A 26,780-nucleotide genomic window follows, 5' to 3' on the forward strand; every position below is an offset into this window, starting at 1 on the left:
AGCAACCATTACCAACTAAATGATCCATACTGCACCCTCCGAATATTTTGGTTAGAACTCTATACATTTAACTGAAGATTAATTACGTGATTGTTTCGGGCGTCAAAGTGGTGGCGGAAAATACCCGAGTTTTTCCCGACTTTCATCAATTTTTGCGAAATTCAAGGACTTTTCACAATCGGGATAAAATTATCATTTCTCCTGACGTATTCCCGGTAGCGTGGAAACCTTGTATTTATTTTTAAAAAGTTTTCTGTAAGATGATTTAACCGATGAACAAAAACACATAATGACGATACTCTATTATGTAAAACATTATGGCAAGACAATTACTAATTATTTTAACATCACTGAACAATTTTTCCGTGGTGGGTTCAAACAGAATGGCAGATACTTGAAATCTGATGTAGCCATTATGTTTCATGTGTAGATTTGATACAGAATAAGACGATGCAATCAGTGATTGTTTGCATCTCTGATTAGTCATATAAAGTGAATCCTGATTGGTCCCTGAATCATCACCTGCTGACCAATGGCGGGAAGGCCTACAAGCAAGGCATATATTGCATAACCAGTCAACAAGTATATTTCACAATGACCTTGCCCTGATAAAAAAGTATTTTCCTAATTTTGGTATCTAGAAGTAAACATGAATATGTAAACAGGTTTAACCCTTGAACTCCATTGTTTTATAAATATTAGTACGACATACCACAACCACACACTGGTATCCACACTGCTATGTTTAGATTAATGTGAACTTTTTTAAAATGTTAAATCTGAACCTATTTATATATTCACTGATGTCAATTTTACGTGTATTTACAAAAAATGGTTTAATGTTTTGTAGGCAAAATACTAACTTCAGTGTCCCTATAGCTCTCTTCTGAAATATGTCTAAAACATCTTTAAGTGTGTACAGTAAGTTTGACTAATGTGTCATCAAACTTAATTTCAGAACAAGAAAAATGTGGGTACTGCTTGTTAGTTTTTTCATGCCGTTATCCATTAATTCATATTTTGTCCAACGCTGACATATAAAAAAGTTTGACTTAAGGCCAATAGTCCATTATTTATATCATGTACATAAAGGCAGTACATGCATCTCCTTGACACAATTTATTCTGTTTAACAATCTTCACCTATACTTGATATATGAAACTGTCTCTTCATGTGCAAACACAATGAACCTCTAATACTGTTTTTCATTATTCATAATTATTTGTTTCTTTCATCAATATGTTTATTTACTCCAAATTTATGCTAACGAGATTGTATCTGGATGGAAGAACAGAGAGAGATGCAAATTAGGATTACTGTATATCCCTACCTCCATAGCGGTTTATAAAAAAAGTATTCAGAATATAAGTAAATGTAAGAACAATTCCAAAATTCATGGTTGGTTATTTATGTTTTTAACTGGTAAAAGACCCTAAATCTCTGATATTGTTTAGCAATTCGATGGCTTAATGAGCATTCTAAATAAGCAAATTATTTAGAAGTGATGCAGATCAATCATTTGTAAATAACTGCATCTAAAAACAAAATTAAAAACTAACAAACATAGTCCCTGTATATTGCAGCCTACGCAGCAAATACAAGGGACATAAATCTGATTCAGCCTTTGTACAGTATTTGAGCACTGTTACTTCCCTTGTTTGACAAAGAGAATGTACCCAATGTTTATTGCCGCTGTCAGTTATAACATTCACATGAAATAAGTGTAAATACTAGCTTTGCGGAGAAACCATCCTATTTCAATTTGGATCCCCTTCCATTTAGGACCAGAGTTACATCATTGCCATATGCAATATTGCTATTCTCAGTGTAACTACTCGCTGATGTCAGATGAAAACAATTTTGCTGTTCTCAGTGTAATTACTTGCTGATGTCAGACAAAACAATATCACTGTTGTCAGTATAATTACTTGCTGATGTCAGACAAAAACAATATCTCTGTTCTCAGTGGAATTACTTGCTGATGTCTGACAAAAACAATATCACTGCTCTCAGTGCAATTACTTGCTGATGTCTGACAAAAGCAATATTGCTGTTCAGTGTAATTACTTGCTGATGTCAGACAAAAACAATATTGTTGTTCTCTATAATTACTTGCTGATGTCAGACAAAAAATATCGCTGTTCTCAGTGTAATTACTTGCTGATGTCAGACAAAAACAATATTGTTGTTCTCTATAATTACTTGCTGATGTCAGACAAAAAATATCACTGTTCACAGTGTAATTACTTGCTGATGTCCAACAAAAGCAATATTGCTGTTCTCTATAATTACTTGCTGATGTCAGAAAAAAACAATATCGCTGTTCTCAGTGTAATTACTTGCTGATGTCAGACAAAAACAATATCACTGTTCTCAGTGTAATTACTTGCTGATGTCAGACAAAAACAATATCACTGTTCTCAGTGGAATTACTTGATGTCACACAAAAATAATATTCTCAGTGTACTTACTTTCTGATGTCAGACAAAAACATCATCGCTGTTCTCAGTGTAACTACTTGCTGATGTCAGAAAAAAACAATATCGCTGTTCTCAGTGTAATTGTGTGCTGATGTCAGAAACAATATGTCTATTTACTGTGGAACAAGGTGCTAATGTTACAAAAAAGTTAAATTCAAAAAACCTAAAAACTAGTGTTTACTTTTTTACTGATCACGGCTATAATCTTATTTGTAACCTTGTTTCTACTTTGTGTTGTGTTTTCTAGTCAGACTGCATTATTGTTGTCATTGTTCTTAAAAAAAAGTGCAAAACAATCCAGCTAAAATAAAACAAAATATACATATTACATGGTTCATAATGGGACTGTACTTTTACTTCATCTAAAAGTCACATAATTCATCTCTGAAAAAGTGCCTCTAAAATGGCTGTAACATACATACATACATACATGTACTTACAAGGATTAAATAATGTTATGTTATCTGCTTACTAACATAGATATATTTATTTACATACATGTACTTATGTCATCTGCATACCAACATACATATATGTACTTATGTTGTCTGCTAAGGTACATGTATATACTTGTCATCTGCTTACTAACAGACATACTTATGCCATCCACTTACTAACATACATGTACTTATGCCATCCACTTACTAACATACATGTACATATGTCATCTGCTGAATAACATACATGTACATTAGTTATCTGCTGAATAACATACATGTATGTACATCTGTTATCTGCTTCCTAACATACATGTATGTACATCTGTTATCTGCTTCCTAACATACATCTATGTACATTTGTCATCTGCTTATACATGTATCTACATATGAAATCTGCTTACTAACATACATGTATGTACATATGACATCTGCTTACTAACATACATGTATGTACATATGACATCTGCTTACTAACATACATGTATGTACATATGAAATCTGCTTACTAACATACATGTATGTACTTGGTGAACAACAATTTTTTTTCCAGCTTTTAAAATGACTTTTTCAGCACGTTTTTAAAAACTTTTATAAAGATAGTGCAATAAATGCTATAGCAAACATCATAACATTATAAATGCAGGAACATTTCAGTCACTTTATCGTTATATTACAATTGCAGGAACATTTCAGTCAGTTTATCGTTATATTACAATTGCAGGAACATTTCAGTCACTTTATCATTATATTACAATTGCAGGAACATTTCAGTCACTTTATCATTATATTACAATTGCAGGAACATTTCAGTCACTTTATTGTTATATTACAATTGCAGGAACATTTCAGTCACTTTATCATTATATTACAATTGCAGGAACATTTCAGTCACTTTATCATTATATTACAATTGCAGGAACATTTCAGTCACTTTATCATTATATTACAATTGCAGGAACATTTCAGTCACTTTATCATTATATTACAATTGCAGGAACATTTCAGTCACTTTATCGTTATATTACAATTGCAGGAACATTTCAGTCACTTTAACATTATATTACAATTGCAGGAACATTTCAGACATTTTAACATGGATTTTAACAGTGTGGTAAATTTCACTGGAATTCAAATTGTTTACTTCTTTAATTTCTTGTTACTCCCTGTTCTGTACCATTTCCTGGTCGACTGCTCTGGTGGCCTAATGGTTAGAGCATCAGCATTGCATGTAGAAGGTTGCAGGTTCAAACCCTGGCTGAGTCATATCAAAGACTTATAAAAATGGTACCAACAGCTACCTTGCTAGGCGCTCAGCATTAAGAGGTTAGTGTTAGGACTAGTCAGCCCAGTGTCAGGATAATGTGACTGGGTGGGACATCATGCTACATGTCTGCGGCATGATGTCCCAGTACTAGACATCACTATAAACTGCAATACTGCAGACATTATAGCGATGACTGAAAAATTGGTAAAGCTAAATTAAAAGTCCAAATCACATGTACATTTTGTTCACATCATTTGTTTACATTGTTTAAATATAATATTTATTCTAACAAATTCATGTTCCAGATAGCTGACAAATGATCTATATTCTATATGTATTTTACACCATATTCCATTTTGATTTTGGATGCAATCTGTGCCACAGAGGCACCTCCAACTTTCAGTAAGAGATGCATCTAAGTGTAGTTTCACAATAACAGGCTATTTGTGAAACAAATTTTTGCATGGAATAAGTTATACTTAACATTAAAATAAGTACTTTTTTTAAAATAAAATAAATACCAACATTACAATAATCTACTTACGGTGACATGCAATATCGAATATGTGAATTTCCCACCCACCCACTGGCTGGAGTCCAGCATTTGCTGCAGGACATCGTAGGCAAGGAGTTATTTAATTGTAATTATGAGTGGAACGCTATAATTAGGCATTCAATTTTAGTTTTGAATCACAATATATCTCTTGTGTCTTAAATTCTTGTTACAAAATATGCTCTTTTCTGGCAGTGTCAAATGGTGTAATGAATACAAAAGGTATAAATAAAGGTGTCAAATTCGTATAGCACATATCAGCTTCCAAACGTGGACGGAAGGTTCTCATTCTCTAAACTGAAATTAATTTTAAGGAATCATATTTGACAGTAGGTATTTCTGCAATAAAAATGTGAACAAGTGAAAAATCAAAACTAAAGATATATGTACATGTATGTGATTTGTACTTTTAACAAAACTTCGAAAATTCTCCAGCCATATCACTATGATGTATGCAGCTTGGCAGTTTATAGTGATGTCTAGCATAGGGGTATCATGCCACAGACATGTAGCATGATGTCCCACCCAGTCACATTATTCAGACCAACCAGTTATAACACTAACATCTTAATTATGAGCACTAAGTGAAGCAGCTGCTAGTAACATTTTTATAAGTCTTTGTGATCACTTTGCTGGGTTTCAAACCCGGGACCTCTCGCATCCAAGATATACACTTAAACCACTTAGGCCACCAGAGTGGTCGCTAAAGATATTAGAGCATAGACTATGTATTTTTATATTGTAGCTTCTGGCCTCCATAAAACTTGCATTATTTCAATACAGTGATGTAATCATAGCACTGGACTTCCATAAAATTAGCATCATTTTAATACATGTATGTGATCATAGCACTGGACTTCCATAAAATTAGCATCATTTTAATACATGTATGTGATCATAGCATTGGACCTCCATAAAATTAGCATCATTTTAATACATGTATGTAATCATAGCACTGGACTTTCATAAAATTAGCATCATTTTAATACATGCATGTAATCATAGCACTGGACTTCCATAAAATTAGCATCATTTTAATACATGTATGTGATCATAGCACTGGACCTCCATAAAATTAGCATCATTTTAATACATGTATGTGATCATAGCATTGGACCGCCATAAAATTAGCATCATTTTAATACATGTAGGTGATCGTAGCATTGGACCTCCATAAAATTAGCATCATTTTAATACATGTATGTAATCATAGCACTGGACTTCCATAAAATTAGCATCATTTTAATACATGTATGTGATCATAGCACTGGACTTCCATAAAATTAGCATCATTTTAATACATGTATGTGATCATAGCATTGGACCTCCATAAAATTAGCATCATTTTAATACATGTATGTAATCATAGCACTGGACTTCCATAAAATTAGCATCACTTTAATACATGTATGTGATCATAGCACTGGACCTCCATAAAATTAGCATCATTTTAATACATGTATTTGATCATAGCATTGGACCTCCATAAAAATTAGCATCATTTTAATACATGTATGCGATCATAGCATTGCACTTTCCAGAAATGGTTATCCATCTGACGCAAGATTTTTATGTTTAAAACTTTGTTGTGTTACTGGGATTTTAAAGTTACCCGTGTGAATATTCTTAAATCATAAAGATGTCACTCCATTCTGGCATTGACATTTGCTTTTTCTTACTGTCATGCTATATTCATGAAGCTTCACTTTCCAAAATTACAATTCAGCAACCATATCTTACTACACAGAAACCCTCCAGCATTCAGCAACACTACTACATGTAAACACTTCAACATTCCACAACCTGGCTAAATAGAAACTCTCCAGCATTCAGCAACCTAACTACACAGAATCCATCCAACAAGATCCTAGCAAAATATGACAACTGTCATTAAAGGAAAGTCAATGGATCATAACACTAAGGTCTTTTTGAAGAGATGTCGATTATACAGGTGTCCACTAAGGCAGGTTGTACTGTATATTATACTGTGTATGGCATCAGTTATATATTATATTTCATTATACATTGTGAAGCAACAACAGAGCAAAATTGAGATACAATGTCCATTTCTAATCTAATTCACTGCCTAGTCTGGACATCTTCTGATCACAACAAGCCAAAGGGTATTAAGAATAGACAGCAGGATTTCCCTTATGGCTTGAAACAGACAGGTCTCTGACTCATGTGCGGAAATTTATTTTGAAGATTAAGAGTGAAAACTGTATACCCAACAGTCCTACAAATGACACGGAGAAAGAAAACATATTTTTAAAACTCAATTACATTTATTGTCGAACACAGAAGGCAATTACACAAACAACACAACTGTAACAAAAAATTATCTAAGAAGAAAATAACATTTTATAGTATTTATAAAACACCACATAAAAATATTTTGTATTATGAACTGATACATAAGTTACAACAATCTGTATAGCACTTACGAAAAAAGCAATGCAGTTTTCTTCCACACATCCTCAAATTTTCGTGTGAATTTTGAAGAAGTGTCTTCATTATATTTGTTACTAATAGTATCATAGCGACATTTCTCTTTGAAACAAGCTGCATAGCAATGCTATTTATATGTAATATGTCAATCCGACAGTCTAATTAATTGAAACATGATGTTGCGATATCAACAATAGAATGATGTAAACAATATAGCAGTAACATTGGAAAAGATCAAATAGGAAATAATTAACTTAAACCAGAAGTACAACCATTTAAAAGAGAATCAACTGAAATCGATAATCATAATTCTTGTAAAAGTATAATATAACATCATCAAAACACATTATCCCAAACCTATTCTCTTTAACTTCTGTCCACCATTTTCAATTTCTAGTCATCATGACTGATTCACATTCTTACTTAACAAAGAGGTTTAAAATTTAAATTATTTGGAGATGTGCCTCTAAAATTGTGCATTTATCATCTCAAAAAAAAAGTTCAAAGCTGACGTCTATTTTAATTATTGGATAACCCTTCATGACTTACAACTACTCATGAAAACAATGCTAATTAATTATGCTAATTAATTAGTGGGTGATGTAGGTGCATTGGCACCAGCATTCAAATAACAAAAATGACAAAGGTTATAACTTGGTACTAATTAGAGCGCTTGACGCTTTAGGCAAAATTTCTGTGAATTAAACAACAAATATGTCGGAATACACAAGCATCAGTTTCAGGTCAAATATGAAATTCACACATCAAAACCCAGGAGTATGGAACAATGGGAAAGTGAGACAGATTCCCCTAAATTGAAGTAAATGTGTGTATGATTTGGAATTTTAACATAGCTTTAAAAAATTTTAAGTAAAATTGCTACAATGTCTGTAGTGTGGCATCTTATAGTGACATCTAGCACAAGGGCATCATGCTGCAGACATGTATCATGACGTCCCACTCAAGTACATTATCCTGACACCAGGTCAATTAGTCTTAACACATTAACCCCTCGAGCTGTGTCATTTTCACCTGAAAATCGAGTAGGAAACACATTTTGAAAGCTATTTCTGAACAGACTTGAAAACATCAAAAACCCGGTCTTTCAATAACTTACTGCCTAGTTGTGTTAGAAACATCATTTGTCAGTGGCTATTTGACTCATGCATGAGCAGAAGGGCAAAAGTTAGAGTTCTTTTTTTTTTTTTTTGGTGCTAAATGGAGTCATTATTTTTGTATGGAGACCACTCTTTAATCCAAATGACCATCTTATCCTACTTTATGCAAAGGCTCATCTGTTTGTTTGCAGTTCATACCGGCTTGCCTTAGATCCGAGACCAAAAAGTCTCAAATCCTGACACAAAGTCGAATTCTGACCACTAGCGAATTTTTGGTAGAAAAAAGTCGGGTCCATAAAATGAGTTTTTTAAAATCTGTATTTTGTAGTGCAACTAGATATTCCAGATCATTTGGTAACATTGTAGAGCTACATCTGTCTACCTTTCTATAATACCACCCACTTTAGTGTATCATGCATGACCATGATGCTACAGAGCTCGGCAGTAGGCTACTACCTCCTGCCCCATTAAGTCGTCGCTAGGAGTTAATGTGTTAACAAGGATTTTTTAAATACAAATCGTCAAGGAATTACTAAATTTGTAATTTATGTGCAATGTTGTTGCACAAGTGATTAAATATGCAATTAATATTCAAATTTGGTGATGTCATCAAAATGCACTGTTTAACACATTAACCCCTGGAGCTTTTTGTTATTTTTGCCTGAAAATCGAGTAGGACACACATTTTGAAAGCTATTTCTGAATAGACTCGAAAACATCAAATCCCCAGGTCAGTTTTCAATAACATACTGCCTAGTTGTGTTAGAAACATCATTTTTCATTGGCTATTTGACTAGTGCATCAGCAGAAGGGTAAAAGTTGGAGTTATTTTTATTTTTTATTTTTTGATAAACGGAGCTATTTTTTTGTATGGAGACCACTCTTTATTCCAAATGCCCATCGTATTGTACTTCTTCCAAAGGCTCATCTGTCTGTTTGCAGTTCATACTGGTTTGCCTTAGATCTGAGACCAAAAAGTCTAAAATCCAGACACAAAGTCGGATTCTGACCACGGGAAAATTTTTGGTAGAAAAAAGTCAGGTCCAAAAATCGAGGTTTTTTATCTGTACTTTGTAGTGCAACTAGATATTCTAGATTATTTGGTATCATTGTTGGCTACATCTGTCTACCTTTCTATAATACCACCCACTTTAGTGTATCATGCATGACCATGATGCTACAGAGCTCGGCAGTAGGCTACCACCTCCTGCCCCGTTAAGTCATTGCTAGGGGTTAATGTGTTAACAATAACCTCTTAATGCTGAGAGCTGACTGAGGCAGCTGCAAGTACCATATTTACAAGTCTCTGGTATGACTTGGCTGGGATTCGAACTTGCAACCTCTCACATTAAATACAAATGTTCTAACCACTAGGCCACAGGAGTGATTATGATGCTTAAGCCAAATGTCTATGTTTAAGTAAATGTACCTTTAGGGTGAGAAGACTTGGATTGTTTAACAGCTGCGCATTGACCTCTACAAGTTGACCCTTCATGCCCGCCGGCACAACATATTTCTCCCCATCATTACATGTAATCTCACACAGTGGGGAAGTGGCTGTTAAAGTCTGGGCACCCTAGTTTAAGGCAAAAATACAGAAATTTAATACAAAAATGCATTGAGTTATGCTTATTGTAATGGAACAATAAAAAACCATTTAACGATTATGTGAACACACTTTATGAAGCAGGTTAGCAGTTGTGTCGTTTAGACAAACTAAAATACAGATAAAATAAATTAAACCAAATTCTAAACCTTAATGACTTGAACACCATTAATCAGCAATGTACAGTGGAACCCCGCTATAACGCGATGATCGGGGTCCATAAAATCGGATCGCGTTAAAAGCGGGGTCGCGTTAATGCGGGGTTTTACAATATTTAACTTTTTTTCCGAGAACATATATGTGTATACATGTACAATGATCAAAAGTCGGCTTATCATCAGATGAATATTAACTGGAATGCATTAATTAAGATATATTCAAAATAATCGATGGCTAATATATTTATAGGTTATTACTGTGCATTAAAAACATTTACTAATTTTTATTTGTTTGAACGATAATACAGATTGACCGATAATACCAGACTATCGCTATATCATGAAAAGTGTATCAACACCGTATGCTACCGTGCCGTCGTGGCATGCAGTTCATCCATAATGGATGTAATTTCATTGAAAATCGTACAGATTTAAAATATTCAATAATTTTGTAATAGTCTGAATTCGTCGTGTAAAATATAGGATGAACAAAATATTGAAACCATTTACTTGCCGTCTGATATCGTACGGTCATTGCATGCAGCTATTCCCGGGTCTACATACGGTGTCTGTACAAATTTCATACCGCTAAAATTTTATCATATGCAACAACTGCAAGAATAATTAACAATCAACGCATGATTTCAGCGTGCAAATAACTTTTATTTCAGATTTTGTGAACATCAAAAGAAACATGTGAAAACTGCTAAATTAATCATTGCGCAAAGTCTTTAGTTGATCTAGGGCACACAGTTTCTCTTTAGCAGAAAACGACTTGCGTTTTTGAACTTGCTTTTCCATAACAGTAAAATATTTTTTTATATAAGCAAACAACGTACACAGATAAAGCTCGATAACTAAGTAATGAAGGCCTGCAATGGTTACGAATCACTTTTTATATAAAACAAAATTAAGCTGAACGGATGTACAATTTCATACCCTTTTAATTTACAGATAATAAAGTGGATATTATTTACTTTCAACTGTTTGTTGTTTGATCACACCGCCAAGCACAGCATACATGTTGGCGGTTTTCATCCTTTGATGTTTATTAAATTGTGCGACTCTTGTATCAACCACAGCTTTGTCTGCTGCTTGGCTGTGATTGCAGTTAAATAAGAAGCCCATGTCGGCTATTGTTTGAGCAACGACTGTATACAGATTTCATGGAAGACAATCACAAAGACGATTTACTGGCTTTACTCATGGATCCGTAATAAGTAACACTTCCGATAATGTTTACTTCGGCTTAACAATTCAAAAACCTAATGAAACCAGTTTTCTCTTCTAGAGTAGAATACGGAGCTTCACCACAACCTGTTCAAATTGATAAATTTCAGAAGCCAAGCGTTGTACACACTATTTCTCATACGTTATATATATCGTATTATTTTAGAATTCATACACGATCACTTCTCCAAAATCACTTAAAGAACCTGGATAAATTGTTAAGTTCCGATCGTTTATTATTAAAAGTCATACGCGAATTCTTCCACCAAATTATAATAAACGTTTTACACACTATTTCTCGTATATTAAACAAATATTTTCACGGTCCGATAAAAATACACGTAAATGAATTTCAAATTTCAGGAACCATGCCACGATCATATTATTTTAAAAGTCACAACTAATCTCATGCCCAAAATGAAGTTAATTTCTTGTTTTGTTTTTTTTTACTTTTCTCCAAATTTTTTTCTCCATGTGTGAATGAATATACGAAATTTCGGGAGCCATGCTACAACCGCGTTATATCCGAATTCGCGTTATGGCAGGGCGCGTTATAGCGGGGTTCCACTGTACATTAATTAACTTAAAAGATATATCAGGTCAGTGACTTAAAGATCCCAAACCCAAATATATAAAAAATGTTTCACTAGGAAATTTGCTTGTTGTAATGTACCAGCAAATAAATACACCAGAATTCTGAGACTATAAAATAAATATCATTGTGTTTCTCCATTTGACTTCACTATGATATGTAAGTTTTGGGGGTAAGTCCCTGAGAGTAAAGACTGTCCTAACTGGCATATGTCCACTTTGATTTTACCATGAACTGTAAGCTTTTTTGGCAAGTCGTTGAGAGTAAAGACTGCCCCAAAAGACATATGTCCAACATTCTGACTTCACCATGAAATGTAAACTTTTTGATTAGGTCTCTGAGAGAAAAGACTGCCCCAAAAGGCACATTTCCAAAATTTTGACTTCACCACGAAATGTAAGCTTTTGGGTACATCTCTGAAAGAAAAGATTACCCCAAAAGGCATATTTCCAACATTCTGACTTCACCACGAAATGTAAGCTTTTGGGTACATCTCTGAGAGAAAAGACTACCCCAAAAGGCATATTTCCAACATTCTGACTTCACCAAGAAATGTAAACTTTTGAGTACATCTCTGAGAGAAAAGACTACCCCAAAAGGCATATTTCCAACATTCTGACTTCACCACGAAATGTAAGCTTTTGGGTACATCTCTGAGAGAAAAGACTGCCCCAAAAGGCATATTTCCAACATTCTGACTTCACCACGAAAGATCTCTAAAAGTAAAGACTGCCATAAAATGCATTCTGATTCACAACAAAGTCTGAACTTCTTGGATAAGGTTCCTGAGAAGGAAAAAAATGTCCCAAAGGTTCAAATATCCATCATTTTGACATACCCATGAAATTGTGGTTTTTGGATCGTCCCTGAGAACAAAGACTGCCATGTGGGCAAATATGCAATATTTCTCTTATACTTTAAGAGGTTTAGCTAGACTTGAACTGTAGGAAGAAGTGACTTCATTTGGACAGTAGAGAATTCTCTGTGTCGTATTTATAATAAAATCATTTTGTTAAGTGTATGAACGTATCATATTCACATGCAATGTATTTATATTTTGAAAGTTTATATGTTTGTATGACAAAAAATATAAGCAATGTTATTTTTGGCCATATATCTTCAATGAGAAGAAACTATACCTTGTAATTAATTTTAACATATAGGTGTACTTAGATTACAAACACTGTAAGTATAAACAGGTAAAAGAAACACTGCGGCTTAAACAAGCAATTAAATTTTTAATTTTCTAAAACTTCACCAGAAAATGACCAGAATTTTAAAAAAAACATTTCCAAAGAAGTTTTTCAAGCAGCACCTTTAATGATGTGCATGGCAACACAAGGTATCTTTATACCATAGTATGCATATATTTACACCATAGTATTAATCAATTCATACCAGTATTAATACATTCATACCAGTATTAATCCATTCATACCAGTGATCATTAATTCATACCTAATATTCATCCATTCATACACCAGTGTTCATTAATTCATACCTAATATTCATCAATTCATACCACAGTGTCAGTAAGCTATTAAAACACATGACACATGTACACTCCATTTTAATGGTCAGTCCAAGGCTACAATACAATTTGCAGGTGGGTACGACAATACTGGGTAGTGGAAGCAGCTCAGTGTTGTAAAATACTATATTCAGTGTACATTTTAAAAAGCATGTTATATTCATTTTGCTAATAAAAGGACACAAAGTTTCCCATTTTTTAGTGGTTCAGTCACCTATTTTGCCTGGAAGTGTAACCCCTGGACTTGAACCTAAATACTGCACAAAATATAAACTCACACAAAAATGAACATAAAATACAATATGAATAAAACAGACATGCTGTGTCATACAGTATATTAAACATTTACTGAAGGTGACTCTACCTCGTCCAATGTTTTTAACAAATGGATCTGTAATTTATTTATAATTTGTAACAGTTTCTGCACATATAAAATATTTTTTGAGTATATTATCTTTTGCTCAGAATCTTTTCCACACAATAATACATGGATAATGATGCTCTGATTGTCTCCCCTTTGTAGGTGTTTTTGTTACTAACATTGCTTTCAGTTTTACACATTGTGGGTTTTTCCCCATATTTTTCTAAACCCTGCATATTCTCATACTTCTTTCTCTCAGATTTGCATCTTACATTTTTTCCTTATTAACAGCATGTAACCCATAAGATCAAGAAATGAAAATCCCACAATATAAATTATCAATATGAATTTTATAAAAAAAAGTATATAACAATTAAAAAGTGTTAAATCTAATTTAAAACTTCTCCATCAAGGTAAGACAGTAACTTGGGTTAATGCACCTATACCATGCCACCTTCTTAGAATATCCACCTCTGGGATGTTGACCCCAACAATGTTTTCTCTGCCTTCATTCTTACCGACACCCCCATCTTCTCATGCTCAATAATTATTTATACTGTTATTAGGTGAGGATCTCGATGGTTTCCAAGATGTCATGCAAGGGTTAAGTCCCATGAGGGTGGGGTGGGTGGGGTCTGACCATAAGGCCAATGTCAGTTGCATACATTTGTCTTTTCATGTGCATATGTAGTCACAAGTTGAGAATCTCACAAGTCTTCAAGGTGTGACCCTAGGACTAGGTCAATGAGTGTTAGGATACACTCCAAGGTCAATGTTTGTAACATGCAGACACTCCAAGGTCAATGTTTGTAACATGCAGACACTCCAAGGTCAATGTTTGTAACATGTAGACATTTTCCTTGTCATGCTCAGAAAGTTAATAAATGGTTACATGATGGAGATCTCAATGGTTTTAATGCCACGGGATTAAGTTATGTGGGGGTAGGTTTGGAAAGACATAGTCAAAGTGTGTTATTTTTTACACTTGGGTCACTGGTAACACAGGCCAATCCTCAGATAAATAACTCAGGATTTATTTGAATTTAAAAGTCATCCCTACAACTTGATCTACCATCAGGGTACTGTTTTACTTGTTTTTTGTGGGTTTACTACCATTTTTCAGCACATGACAGGCTGGCTATAATGGTGGCCAGTATATTTTGTGGAGGAAGAATCCTGGAAAACCCTATGATTAACCACTGACCTAAGGGAAGCTACTAAGAGGTTAGATTTAGGACTGGTCCGTCTGGAATCAGAATGTCACAGGGTGGGACATGCTACATGTCTGTGGCATGATGCCCCAGTGCTAGACATCACTGTAAACTACCACAATGCAGACAATACCATATAACTGAAACATTGTTAAAGCTATGTTAAAAATCCAAATCACACACACTCAAAAGTATTGATACTATTGATAATTCATTACATCTATACAAAATTATCAACATATGGGAACAATCCACACCCAAAGGACTATAATGTAACCAAGTTTCATGTGTATAGCTTTAACTATGAAGGAGTTCAAGGATGTTACACATGGACAACCAAATGCATGGACTATAACATAATATACCCACACTTCATCAAGGATGTTACACACTGACAAACCAAATGCATGGACTAAAAAATAATATACCCACACTTCATCAAGGATGTTGCACAAGGACAACCAAATGCATGGACTATAACATAATATACGCACACTTCATCAAGGATGTTACATAGGGACAACACACTTCATCAAGGATGTTACACATGGACAACACACTTCATCAAGGATGATACACACGGACAACCAAATGCATGGACTATAACATAATATACCCACACTTCATCAAGGATGTTACACATGGACAACCAAATGCATGGACTATAACATAATATACGCACACTTCATCAAGGATGTTACACATTGACAACACACTTCATCAAGGATGTTACACATGGACAACACACTTCATCAAGGATGATACACATGGACAACCAAATGCATGGACTATAACATAATACACCCACACTTCATCAAGATTGTTACACACTGACAACCAAATGCATGGACTAAAAAATAGCATACCCACACTTCATCAAGGATGGGGGCCCCCAAGTGGCTGAGTGGTCTAAAGCGCTCTCCGTTACGGATCACTGCCATCTCACCTCTGTCTGCGTGGGTTCGAGTCTCGGATTCGGCCAATGTGGGTATGTGAGAAAGCTTGCCATTAGCTTCTCGTGGGTCGGTGGTTCTTTCCGGGGTTTTCCCGGGTTCTTCCTCCACCATTAATACTGGCCGCCATGTATAGCCTATCGTGTGCTGAAAAATGGCGTTAAACCCTACAACAACAACAATCATCAAGGATGTTACACATGAATGACCAAATGAATAGACTATAACATAATATACCCACACTTCATCAAGGATGTTACACATGGACAACACACTTCATCAAAGATGTTGCACAAGGACAACCAAATGCATGGACTATAACATAATATACCCACACTTCATCAAGGATGTTACACACGGACAACACACTTCATCAAGGATGTTACACACGGACAACACACTTCATCAAGGATGTTACACATGGACAACCAAATGCTTGGACTATAACATAATATACCCACACTTCATCAAGGATGTTACACATGGACAACCAAATGTATGGACTATAACATAATATACCCACACTTCATCAAGGATGTTACACATGGACAACACACTTCATCAAGGATGATACACATGGACAACCAAATGCATGGACTATAACATAATATACCCACACTTCATCAAGGATGTTACACATGGACAACACACTTCATCAAGGATGTTACACATGGACAACACACTTCATCAAGGATGTTACACATGGACAACCAAATGCATGGACTATAACATAATATACCCACACTTCATCAAGGATGTTACACATTGACAACACACTTCATCAAGGATGTTACACATGGACAACCAAATGTATGGACTATAACATAATATACCCACACTTCATCAAGGATGTTACACATGGACAACACACTTCATCAAGGATGTTACACATGGACAACACACTTCATCAAGGATGTTACACATGGACAACCAAATGCATGGACTATAACATAATATACCCACACTTCATTAAGGATGTTACACATGGACAACACACTTCATCAAGTATGTTACACATGGACAACCAAATGCATGGACTATAACATAATATACCCACACTTCATCAAGGACGTTACACATGGACAACACACTTCATCAAGGATGTTACACATGGACAACACACTTCATCAAGTATGTTACACATGGACAACCAAATGCATGGACTATAACATAATATACCCACACTTCATCAAGGATGTTACACATGGACAACACACTTCATCAAGGATGTTACACATGGACAACACACTTCATCAAGTATGTTACACATGGACAACCAAATGCATGGACTATAACATAATATACCCACACTTCATCAAGAATGTTACACATGGACAACACACTTCATCAAGGATGTTACACATGGACAACACACTTCATCAAGTATGTTACACATGGACAACCAAATGCATGGACTATAACATAATATACCCACACTTCATCAAGGATGTTACACATGGACAACACACTTCATCAAGGATGTTACACATGGACAACCAAATGCATGGACTATAACATAATATACACACACTTCATTAAGGATGTTACACATGGACAACACACTTCATCAAGTATGTTACACATGGACAACCAAATGCATGGACTATAACATAATATACCCACACTTCATCAAGAATGTTACACATGGACAACACACTTCATCAAGGATGTTACACATGGACAACACACTTCATCAAGTATGTTACACATGGACAACCAAATGCATGGACTATAACATAATATACCCACACTTCATCAAGGATGTTACACATGGACAACACACTTCATCAAGGATGTTACACATGGACAACCAAATGCATGGACTATAACATAATATACCCACACTTCATCAAGGATGTTACACAAGGACAACCAAATGTATGGACTAAAAAATAATATACCCACTTCTTCATCAAGTATTATGTGCCAAGAGATGTGTAGTAAAGTATTTTGTCTAAATACTAAGGACATACCACAGTAGTCGATCTGGACTGATCTGAAGCTAGGATTCAAACTCACTTCCTTTTGGTTGCAAGTTGGGCATAAAAAGAAGTACATAAGTCAATTCTTACAACAGACACAAGGGTGTATCAGAAATATTCTACATATTAAAAGACCAATTAATAAGACAAACCAGAAGTTATGCATGTTTACCCGCTTGGCTTTCCCTGAGACTTTATTGTCCAGCCTGTTGACATCACCTATCGTAAAGCTGATGCTCTGTATACTCTTGCTTTGGGACAGAATTGGATGTGTTTCTCCTAATGTCACAATACAAATCCTGAAAGAAAAATAAAAGAATCATTGAGAACTGTAATGGATGGAAAATCTCTTAAGGCGTTAAGACCATAGCAAGGGACCATGAAAGAACAAAGGTCATGGTTATAACCTATTCTCCTTATAAAATGGATTATTGTCCCCTGGCCAAACAACGTAATGTAAAAATGGATTATTGTCCCCTGGCCAAACAACGTAATGTTAAAATGGATTATTGTCCCCTGGCGAAACAACGTAATGTTAAAATGGATTATTGTCCCCTGGCCAAACAACGTAATGTTAAAATGGATTATTGTCCCCTGGCCAAACAACGTAATGTAAAAATGGATTATTGTCCCCTGGCCAAACAACGTAATGTTAAAATGGATTATTGTCCCCTGGCCAAACAACATAATGTTAAAATGGATTATTGTCCCCTGGCGAAACAACGTAATGTTAAAATGGATTATTGTCCCCTGGCCAAACAACGTAATGTTAAAATGGATTATTGTCCCCTGGCCAAACAACGTAATGTTAAAATGGATTATTGTCCCCTGGCCAAACAACGTAATGTTAAAATGGATTATTGTCCCCTGGCCAAACAACGTAATGTTAAAATGGATTATTGTCCCCTGGCCAAACAACGTAATGTAAAAATGGATTATTGTCCCCTGGTCAAACAACGTAATGTTAAAATGGATTATTGTCCCCTGGCCAAACAACGTAATGTTAAAATGGATTATTGTCCCCTGGCCAAACAACGTAATGTAAAAATGGATTATTGTCCCCTGGCCAAACAACGTAATGTTAAAATGGATTATTGTCCCCTGGCCAAACAACATAATGTTAAAATGGATTATTGTCCCCTGGCCAAACAACGTAATGTAAAAATGGATTATTGTCCCCTGGCTAAACAACGTAATGTAAAAATGGATTATTGTCCCCTGGCCAAACAACGTAATGTTAAAATGGATTATTGTCCCTTGGCCAAACAACGTAATGTTAAAATGGATTATTGTCCCTTGGCCAAACAACGTAATGTAACTAAGGTGGCATTCTACAGTTTTGTCTTTTGCATAGGGTTTAATTGTTAAAGAAACAGACTTTCCCCTGTTTTCTTCACTGGTTATAATGGTTATTTAAAAAAGACCTCATAGATCTTATATGTTGTCCAAAGAATCTTTAATTCCTTTTATTTTGGTGTCATCTGTCATCATAAAGATACATCGTTTACATTCACCGTCGATCGGGAAGCTTTATTTATTACTGTTTCCATCTTGTTGTTTTACATTCAACTCTTTGGTTTTATATCGCTGGGTTGATACGAAACCTTTTACCACTTTTAAATAACCCTACATATAACATTTTATATGGCGCTAAATAGCCCAAACCTGCTGATGCACCATAAAAATATATTCAATCAATCAATTAATCAACCAATCAATCATTTTGGTGTATGGTTGATGTGTGCAACTGGGGTTATAGGAACAGTGTGGTCTTACTTCAGATGTACACACATAAGAAAAACTGCTAGCTCCAGTTAGTCATTTTCACATTCTGGACTTCAAAGGTAAATTGCAAAAAATGAGCCAATAACTTTTTTACTTTTTATACATATTGTGATTCATTCATTGCACTTTCAGAATGTGCCTAATCTCACATTCTCTTCATTGTACATGCTGTAAATGCAAACAAATGAACCTCACACCTGTCACTCAGAAGCTCCTACCTAGGTATATCCGATTAAGGCGACTGGAAGAGTAACATGTTAGGACTGCTACACATTATGAAGCTTTGGATTACATGCCTAAATAATAATACTTTTCACAGTTCTAGCTAACTAAACAAAGAGACTGACACTCTACTGATGAAAATGAATTTCCAGTGTTATGACTCTGGTCTTAAACTAAGGAACAGAAAAGAGTGAAATTTTGATTTTCGCTCTTTTCTGTTACTTAGTTTAAGACCAATGAGTCATAACATCAGGATGACCATCCACACAGCCCTGAAAGCATTATCAAGACAGCCATTTAGGAGGTTGTGTCAACATTGTTTTGATACTGAAAGATAAATATGAAATTTAATAAAAAATGTCACTAGGCCCACCAATTCTGGACAAGTATTTATCAGAGCTCTCCAATTTTGGGGGGTCACACAGGAACTATTTTCAGTTAGGACCAGCATCATATAGTGAAAACTGTTTTAGAGAGAACCACACGTCAGTAAGACAATCCCTTCAAGAGGACTAGTGATACAAACATTTTTTAGCTGGCCACTCTAGCCATCATACTGGAGGTACGATTGGCATCATTATTCTTTAGGACCAACCAGATATTATAAGAAATCTTTTAATGTGTGTATATGTGTGTCTCTGTGTGTGTGTGTATGTGTGTCTGTGTGTTAGATGAATTTTTAAAATAGCTTTATCAATTTTATAGATATTATAAGAAATCTTTGAGTGAAAACCCCATGCCTGCATGACCAAATACATCAACTATAACAAGATTTTAAAAATGACTACAATGGCAGCGATTTTGGAGGTCTGATCAACATCATTTTCATTTAGGACCAACAAGACATGCTAATAAATTGGTTAGCAAAAAACCCATATTGCTGCAGATATCCATTTAAGAAAAGTGGCCATGACAAAATTTCGTAATGCCACATGTTAGCCATACTTTATGTAAGATCAGCATCCTTGTCTTTAATATCAACCAATCAAAATACTTTTGCCAAAAATGACCCTGCAGCTTTGTCCATTTGTTTAAAATTGGCAGCCAAGTTGGTTGTTTGTTTGATAAGCACAATTTTCATTAAGTACCAAGTAGACACCATCAGTCTTTTATTAAAAAGCGATGTAGATATGAGGATTATTACAGATATGAATATCTCTTCAGGTGGATTAGAAGTAAGAAGGTTTTCAAGAATTCAACTGTGAAGGCATACTGGATGTGTATGGGGCACCATTTTTGTTTAGGACCAGTTAGACATAAGAAGTCCTTTTCTGAAAACCCAGCGTTAAGGTTTTAAAGATGGCTGCCATGGTGTCCTTAATGTTTGATAGATCAGCATCATTCCCATTTAGGACCAACTAGACACCATATCTGTAAGTGAAACCTCCATTAGCTAAGCAAATGTTTAGATGTCTATACAAATTCAAGATGGCAGTCATATTTAATGTCTAAATGCCACCATTTTCATTTACAATCAACTAGACAAGAAGTCTTTTAATGAAATCCCCATGTCAAAGTCAGGTTCACCTCAGTAATGATAAATTTTTAAGATGGCCTCCATGGAAGCCATATTGGCTGTCCAAGGGCTGGTTAGATGTACACCATTTTCATTTATGACTGCAAACAGATACCATAAGAAGTCATTCAGTGAAAATACACATCAATATAGCTATAACAAGATTTTAAAGATTCTGGATGCCATGGCAGCCATACTGGATGTCAGAGTGTGATCATTTTCATTCAAACCAAATGTGAAGTGGCAAATTTCTGGTGATCTAACAAGAATACATTAGTTGAGACCAGAGAACCATTAATTAGATTTATGGAGACAAGCGCATATCATATCGCCATACTACCGTGTACGGTAATGTCCTTTAGAGGGAGAATTTTGTTCCTAATTAAGCATTCGTCTATACAGCAGCCAGGCGGACTATTAGGGACAAGGAAAACTTCATTTTCATGGTAAAGCTGTCACAATTGACGAATCGCAGAAACTCTGTTACCCAAACTACCAGGTCAAGCTGACCCTGACTTTGGCGCCTCTGGAAAAAGGCGGCAGAGATATTTGATTCTGATTGGTTACATTAAATAAGGGGCGTGTTTCCCACACAAAATTTTCTAGGTTTTAAAAATTCCCACATCAGAAATTCTAATCAGTCTAAGCTTTTCCTATAAGAGGAAACCCAAAAAGTAGGACTCCTTGGGACTTGCAAGAAATTTTTCGTAAAAGAACTGTTGTCCAAAGGGGACTATTGTCGAAAGGAACCAACGAACTAATTTACCGATTAGAGGGAGGAACGTTGAAAGCAAAGGTAGTGTGACAATTCCATGTAATTTGCTGATGCCATATATAATGCTTTGCTGAGGTTATTTACTTGTAGTTGCATGAATCTTTTTTCTACATTTGTGTAATAATTTGCTTTATGACGTATAACTGTGTTGAGTTTATGCATAGGAAGTCGTACATTAATCTTCTTTAGATAAGTTTGTTGTCTTGTTTACATAGGAATTATGTTCTAAGAATTTAATACATTACATTAGTTAATTTGATTATGAGAATCCGTGTGAATTCGCCGAATTTAGAAGATTTCACGTATGATTAAGAATAAGTGTGCACTGACTGGAATGATCTAGTAATTGATTGATGTGATGTATCCTATTTATTCGCTGTGTAAATTGAGGCTGGCTCAGAACCCCAGGCCTTGTGTATGTGTTAATGTGTAAGGTCAAGGCGTAACAAATTAGCCATTTGACTAACTAGGGTCATTATAGAACATGTGGAGTCGATTGATAGCCTTAGCATCTGTCGAGCACTGATAATAAAATCTGATAACGAGGGAGAATAATGAAGAATTAACTGTTTCATAAATAACGGGAAATTCAGGTTGTCTCTATTTATATTTATTTAAAAGGGAGAAAATAGCTCATGAGACGTATAATCCTGAGACCTATAATCCTGAGACGTATTATGTTGGGACGTATGATGTGATGTTATTCTGAGACATATACTGAGAAGTATAGACAGAAGTGCAGTGAGACGTATAATCCTGTGATGCAATCCTGTGACGTATTAATTTCTGAAACGTATTCTGAGAGCATCCTGAGACGGATGTTGGAAAGTATTGTCCTGAGATCCAAGCGTCTGAACAGCTACAGTGGCAGCAGAACTGAAGACGAACAGGTTATGCAATCGTACAAGATGTTGACTTCGACTGTTCACTCGATCCTATGATGAACTAAATCTATCAGTAAACAGATCGGCTATTTTATTTAAATCTATTTGCATTTTCTTTGTATTTCGGTGAAAGTTTAAATTTCTAAAAGCAGAGTATATTCCTGATGTAATGAATTTTCACAGTGTTTTTATGTAATTGATTAAATTGTTTGTTTACATATACGGGGGCTCGTGTTGGTTTGTTCTATATACCTGCTCAGATCACTATCTATTTCACCTATAAGTGTCACCACTTATATTTATATTTACTCGAACCGGGTAATAGCATCGAGGGCAGTAAAACCCTAGATAACGAAAACCAAATCTGGCGGGACACCCACCAGGGATAATTCTCCCCCCATTATAAGTTGGGAGCTTTCGTCCGGGATATCAGAACTTTTTCATTCGCGTAAAAAAGTCTGAGCAAATATAGAACAAAATCAGTATCTATATAGTAATAATTCCATTATTACTATAAGAAATAAGGATCAGAGTGAATCGTGTCATTGTCTGCTATTTTTTTTTCCATATATATATATATATATTGTGCATGCTAATTTCTTGCCATTTCTTTTCATATTGTGATGAGAATATTGTAAGAATTGAGACACATACCTTTGCTATCAAGTCGTATTCTAAATTTGTGGAGTCAAGTGGGAAATGTCCTTTGTATTCTCTTGTGAGAAGAGATATTTAGGCAAAGCCCGCAGTAATAAATTACGCCTTGTTAGTGGGTAAGCGCTGCGTTAATTTGGGGAGGCATTCCAGCTGTGTACTGCCCGTTTATTTATTGACTGATTGGTACAGGGACCGTCTGGTTTCACTGCGTCAGGCATATGATAAATACGTGAGGTGCTATTTTCAAATAGGACAGTAAAACTTAAGTTATAGGTAAAAGACTTCATTCTTGTGTCACCTTACAAGTAGACCAGGATGGCGACAGACAATTTGTTAGGGAATTTAAGTCAATAGGAAAAGAAGAGTTAGGTTACGATGGGACCCAGTTAGCTGAATTTGTCGAAAGAAGTGTTAGGGAACACAAGGAGCAATTAGCCACAGAACGAGAGAAAGACAGACAAGCAGCTGAGCATGAGCGAGAGCTCGAACTAGCCAGATTGCAGGCCAAGGAAAGGGAACGAGAGAAAGACAGACAAGCAGCTGAGCGTGAGCAAGAGCTCGAACTAGCCAGATTACAGGCCGAGGAGAAATCGAGAACGCGAACATATGTTAGCCATGGAGAGACTAAGGATCAAAGCCGACTTCAGGAGGGGTGAAGATATGAACGAACGTCCAGGGTCCGAATACAGACCATCTAAAAACAGACGACCAATACAGATCACCATGCCCATTTTCAATGACAAGGACGAAATTGTTGACAACTTTTTGACACAGTACAAAAAGTTGGCACTGGTTCATTAGCTACCCAGAGACCAGTGGGCTATCAATGTTTCAGCATTCTTACAGGGAGCCGCGAAAGACATTTACCACAATATGACACTGGAGGAGATAGACGACTACGACGCTCTGAAGAAAGAACTACTACGGCACTATAAGCTGTCAGCAGAAACATTCTGGAAACTCTTTAGAGAATCGTCGAAGACAGGTACCGAAACGCACGCGCAATTCCATAGCCGAGTACGCATAATTTTTTATAAATGGATGAAAATGTCTGGCACCACACTAACGTATGAAGGCATACGCGAAGAAATTTTGAAAGAGCATGTCTTAAGTACGTACAGGCAGGACTTAATAGTGTTCTTAGCGGAGCGTGAGTTCTCGACCTTGGATGACATAAGCATGATGGCTATGAAAGCGTGCACTAGCATCCAACCACCTGGGGTGGCAGGGACCGATATGGAATCGGCAAGCATAGAAAGACCACTGACGTGGCACAGCAAAGACGGAATGTACAGAATGGTGGGAGGCCAGGGGCTGGAAATCCCAGCCGAGAACATTTCTGTGGGTCGGGGAAGACTCAGGGGGTAGAGAAAGATGCCACGGGGAGGAAAGGTGAGCCGGTGTGTTACGGCTGCAACAGACCAGGCCATGTTGTTAAGGATTGTAGGAAGTATCGTCTGACAACAATTAATTTGGTAACTCCGAATGCTGTTAAGAGACAAGAAACAGTGGGGTTGACTAACAGAGCGGTAGCTATGGTTAACGGTGAGAGGGCAACCGTCCTGTATGATACTGGCTGCAGTTATCCTGCCTTGGTGGATGGTAAGTATGTCAAGCCTGGGGATTATACAGGCGAGACGGTTGAGGTCCAGTTTGCTAACTGGACAAAGGATTCGCTTCCGGTCGTCAGCATTGATCTTGATTCGCCGTATGTAAAGGGACGAATTCAAGCATCGTGTTTGTCGGGACTGTCTTATGATGTAATATTAGGGTGTAGGTATGTGTTGCCGCAACCTAACCCAATGACGTGTACACCTGTATACGTCGGGTCTGTTGAGACGAGGGCTATGAAGCGTAGGTCAGGGTCAAAGCCACTACGACCCACGACTTCGCCCATAGACAATTTGCTACCTGGCGAGTTGAGGGAACTTCAAGAGGAAGATTTGTCTCTCAACAAGGTACACAAAGGATGGGTCTATACGAAGAATGCCAGATGGCAAGGTGAAGTTCACGACGAAACACAGTATTTTGTATCGGTACGCCAAGAAAGGGACCGATACATTCAAGCAAGTTGTTGTGCCCAGAGTGAAGCAGGCAGAAGTGCTTAGGCTGGCACATGAGGGTCTACTTGGAAGCCACATGGGCGTGGCTAAGACCAGAGATAGGTTAGCAAGGGAGTTCTACTGGCCAGGTGTGTATGGGGATGTTTGGAGGTATTGTTTGTCGTGCGACAAGTGTCAGCAGGTGGCACCTAAGACCTCCCATCACCCGGTGCCACTAGGAACCACCCCACTGATTGACGAGCCTTTCTCAAGGGTGGCAATGGACCTGGTAGGTCCGATAAAGCCGGCGGCAGAAAGCGGTAATCGTTATCTATTAACAATAGTAGATTACGCCACCCGGTACCCAGAGGCAGTGGCCTTGAAGAACATTGACTCAGTCACGGTGGCTGAGGCCTCGTTAGGAGTTTGGTTTAGAGTTGGTGTCCCTGAGGAGAAATTGACTGACCAGGGGACGCAGTTCGTGAGCCAGGTGATGGAGAAAGTAAATAGATTACTATCTGTTAGACACCTGATGACTACCCCATATCACCTGCAGTGCAATGGTTTGGTGGAGCGTTTCAATGGGACATCAGAAAACAGGCTCTGAAGAAGCTATGTGAAGGTCGACCCAAGGATTGGGATCGATACCTTCCCGCGATACTGTCTGCGTATCGAAAAGTGCCACAAGCAAGTTTGGGGTTTTCACCTTTTGAATTAGTATATGGAAGAACAGTCAGGGGACCCATGGCTGTGTTAAAACAATTATGGATGGATGAGAAAGCATCGGAGTAAGTGCGAACAACATACCATTATGTTGCTGATCTCTGCAACAAGCTGGAAGAGGTTTAGAAATTGGCTCAGGAGAATCTCTGTGACGGAAGGGGGCATCAAGCCAAATATTACAACAAAAGGACGAAGGAACGTCACTTCGAGGTGGGCGACAAGGTGTTGTTGTTGCTACCGTTAGAGCAC

General features: G+C 36.4%; 1 protein-coding gene across 3 annotated transcripts in view; it reads right to left on the reverse strand.

Annotated features, from left to right (window-relative positions):
- LOC149781062 (protein Abitram-like) overlaps nucleotides 1-26,780 on the reverse strand; it is a 94,881-nt gene that overhangs the window by 59,713 nt on the left and 8,388 nt on the right. For all 3 annotated transcript variants that reach the window (XM_089938201.1, XM_089938200.1, XM_089938202.1), the window contains exons 3-4: nucleotides 18,100-18,226; nucleotides 9,733-9,879 (exon numbers count right to left, since the gene is read on the reverse strand). In XM_089938201.1, the coding sequence (XP_089794327.1) occupies nucleotides 9,733-9,879; nucleotides 18,100-18,226 (274 nt within the window). The remainder of the gene's footprint in view (nucleotides 1-9,732; nucleotides 9,880-18,099; nucleotides 18,227-26,780) is intronic.

This window comes from Sinohyriopsis cumingii, chromosome 16 (assembly GCF_028554795.1).
Source record: "Sinohyriopsis cumingii isolate HCF-2022 chromosome 16, ASM2855479v2, whole genome shotgun sequence".
NCBI classification, from domain to species: domain Eukaryota; kingdom Metazoa; phylum Mollusca; class Bivalvia; order Unionida; family Unionidae; genus Sinohyriopsis; species Sinohyriopsis cumingii.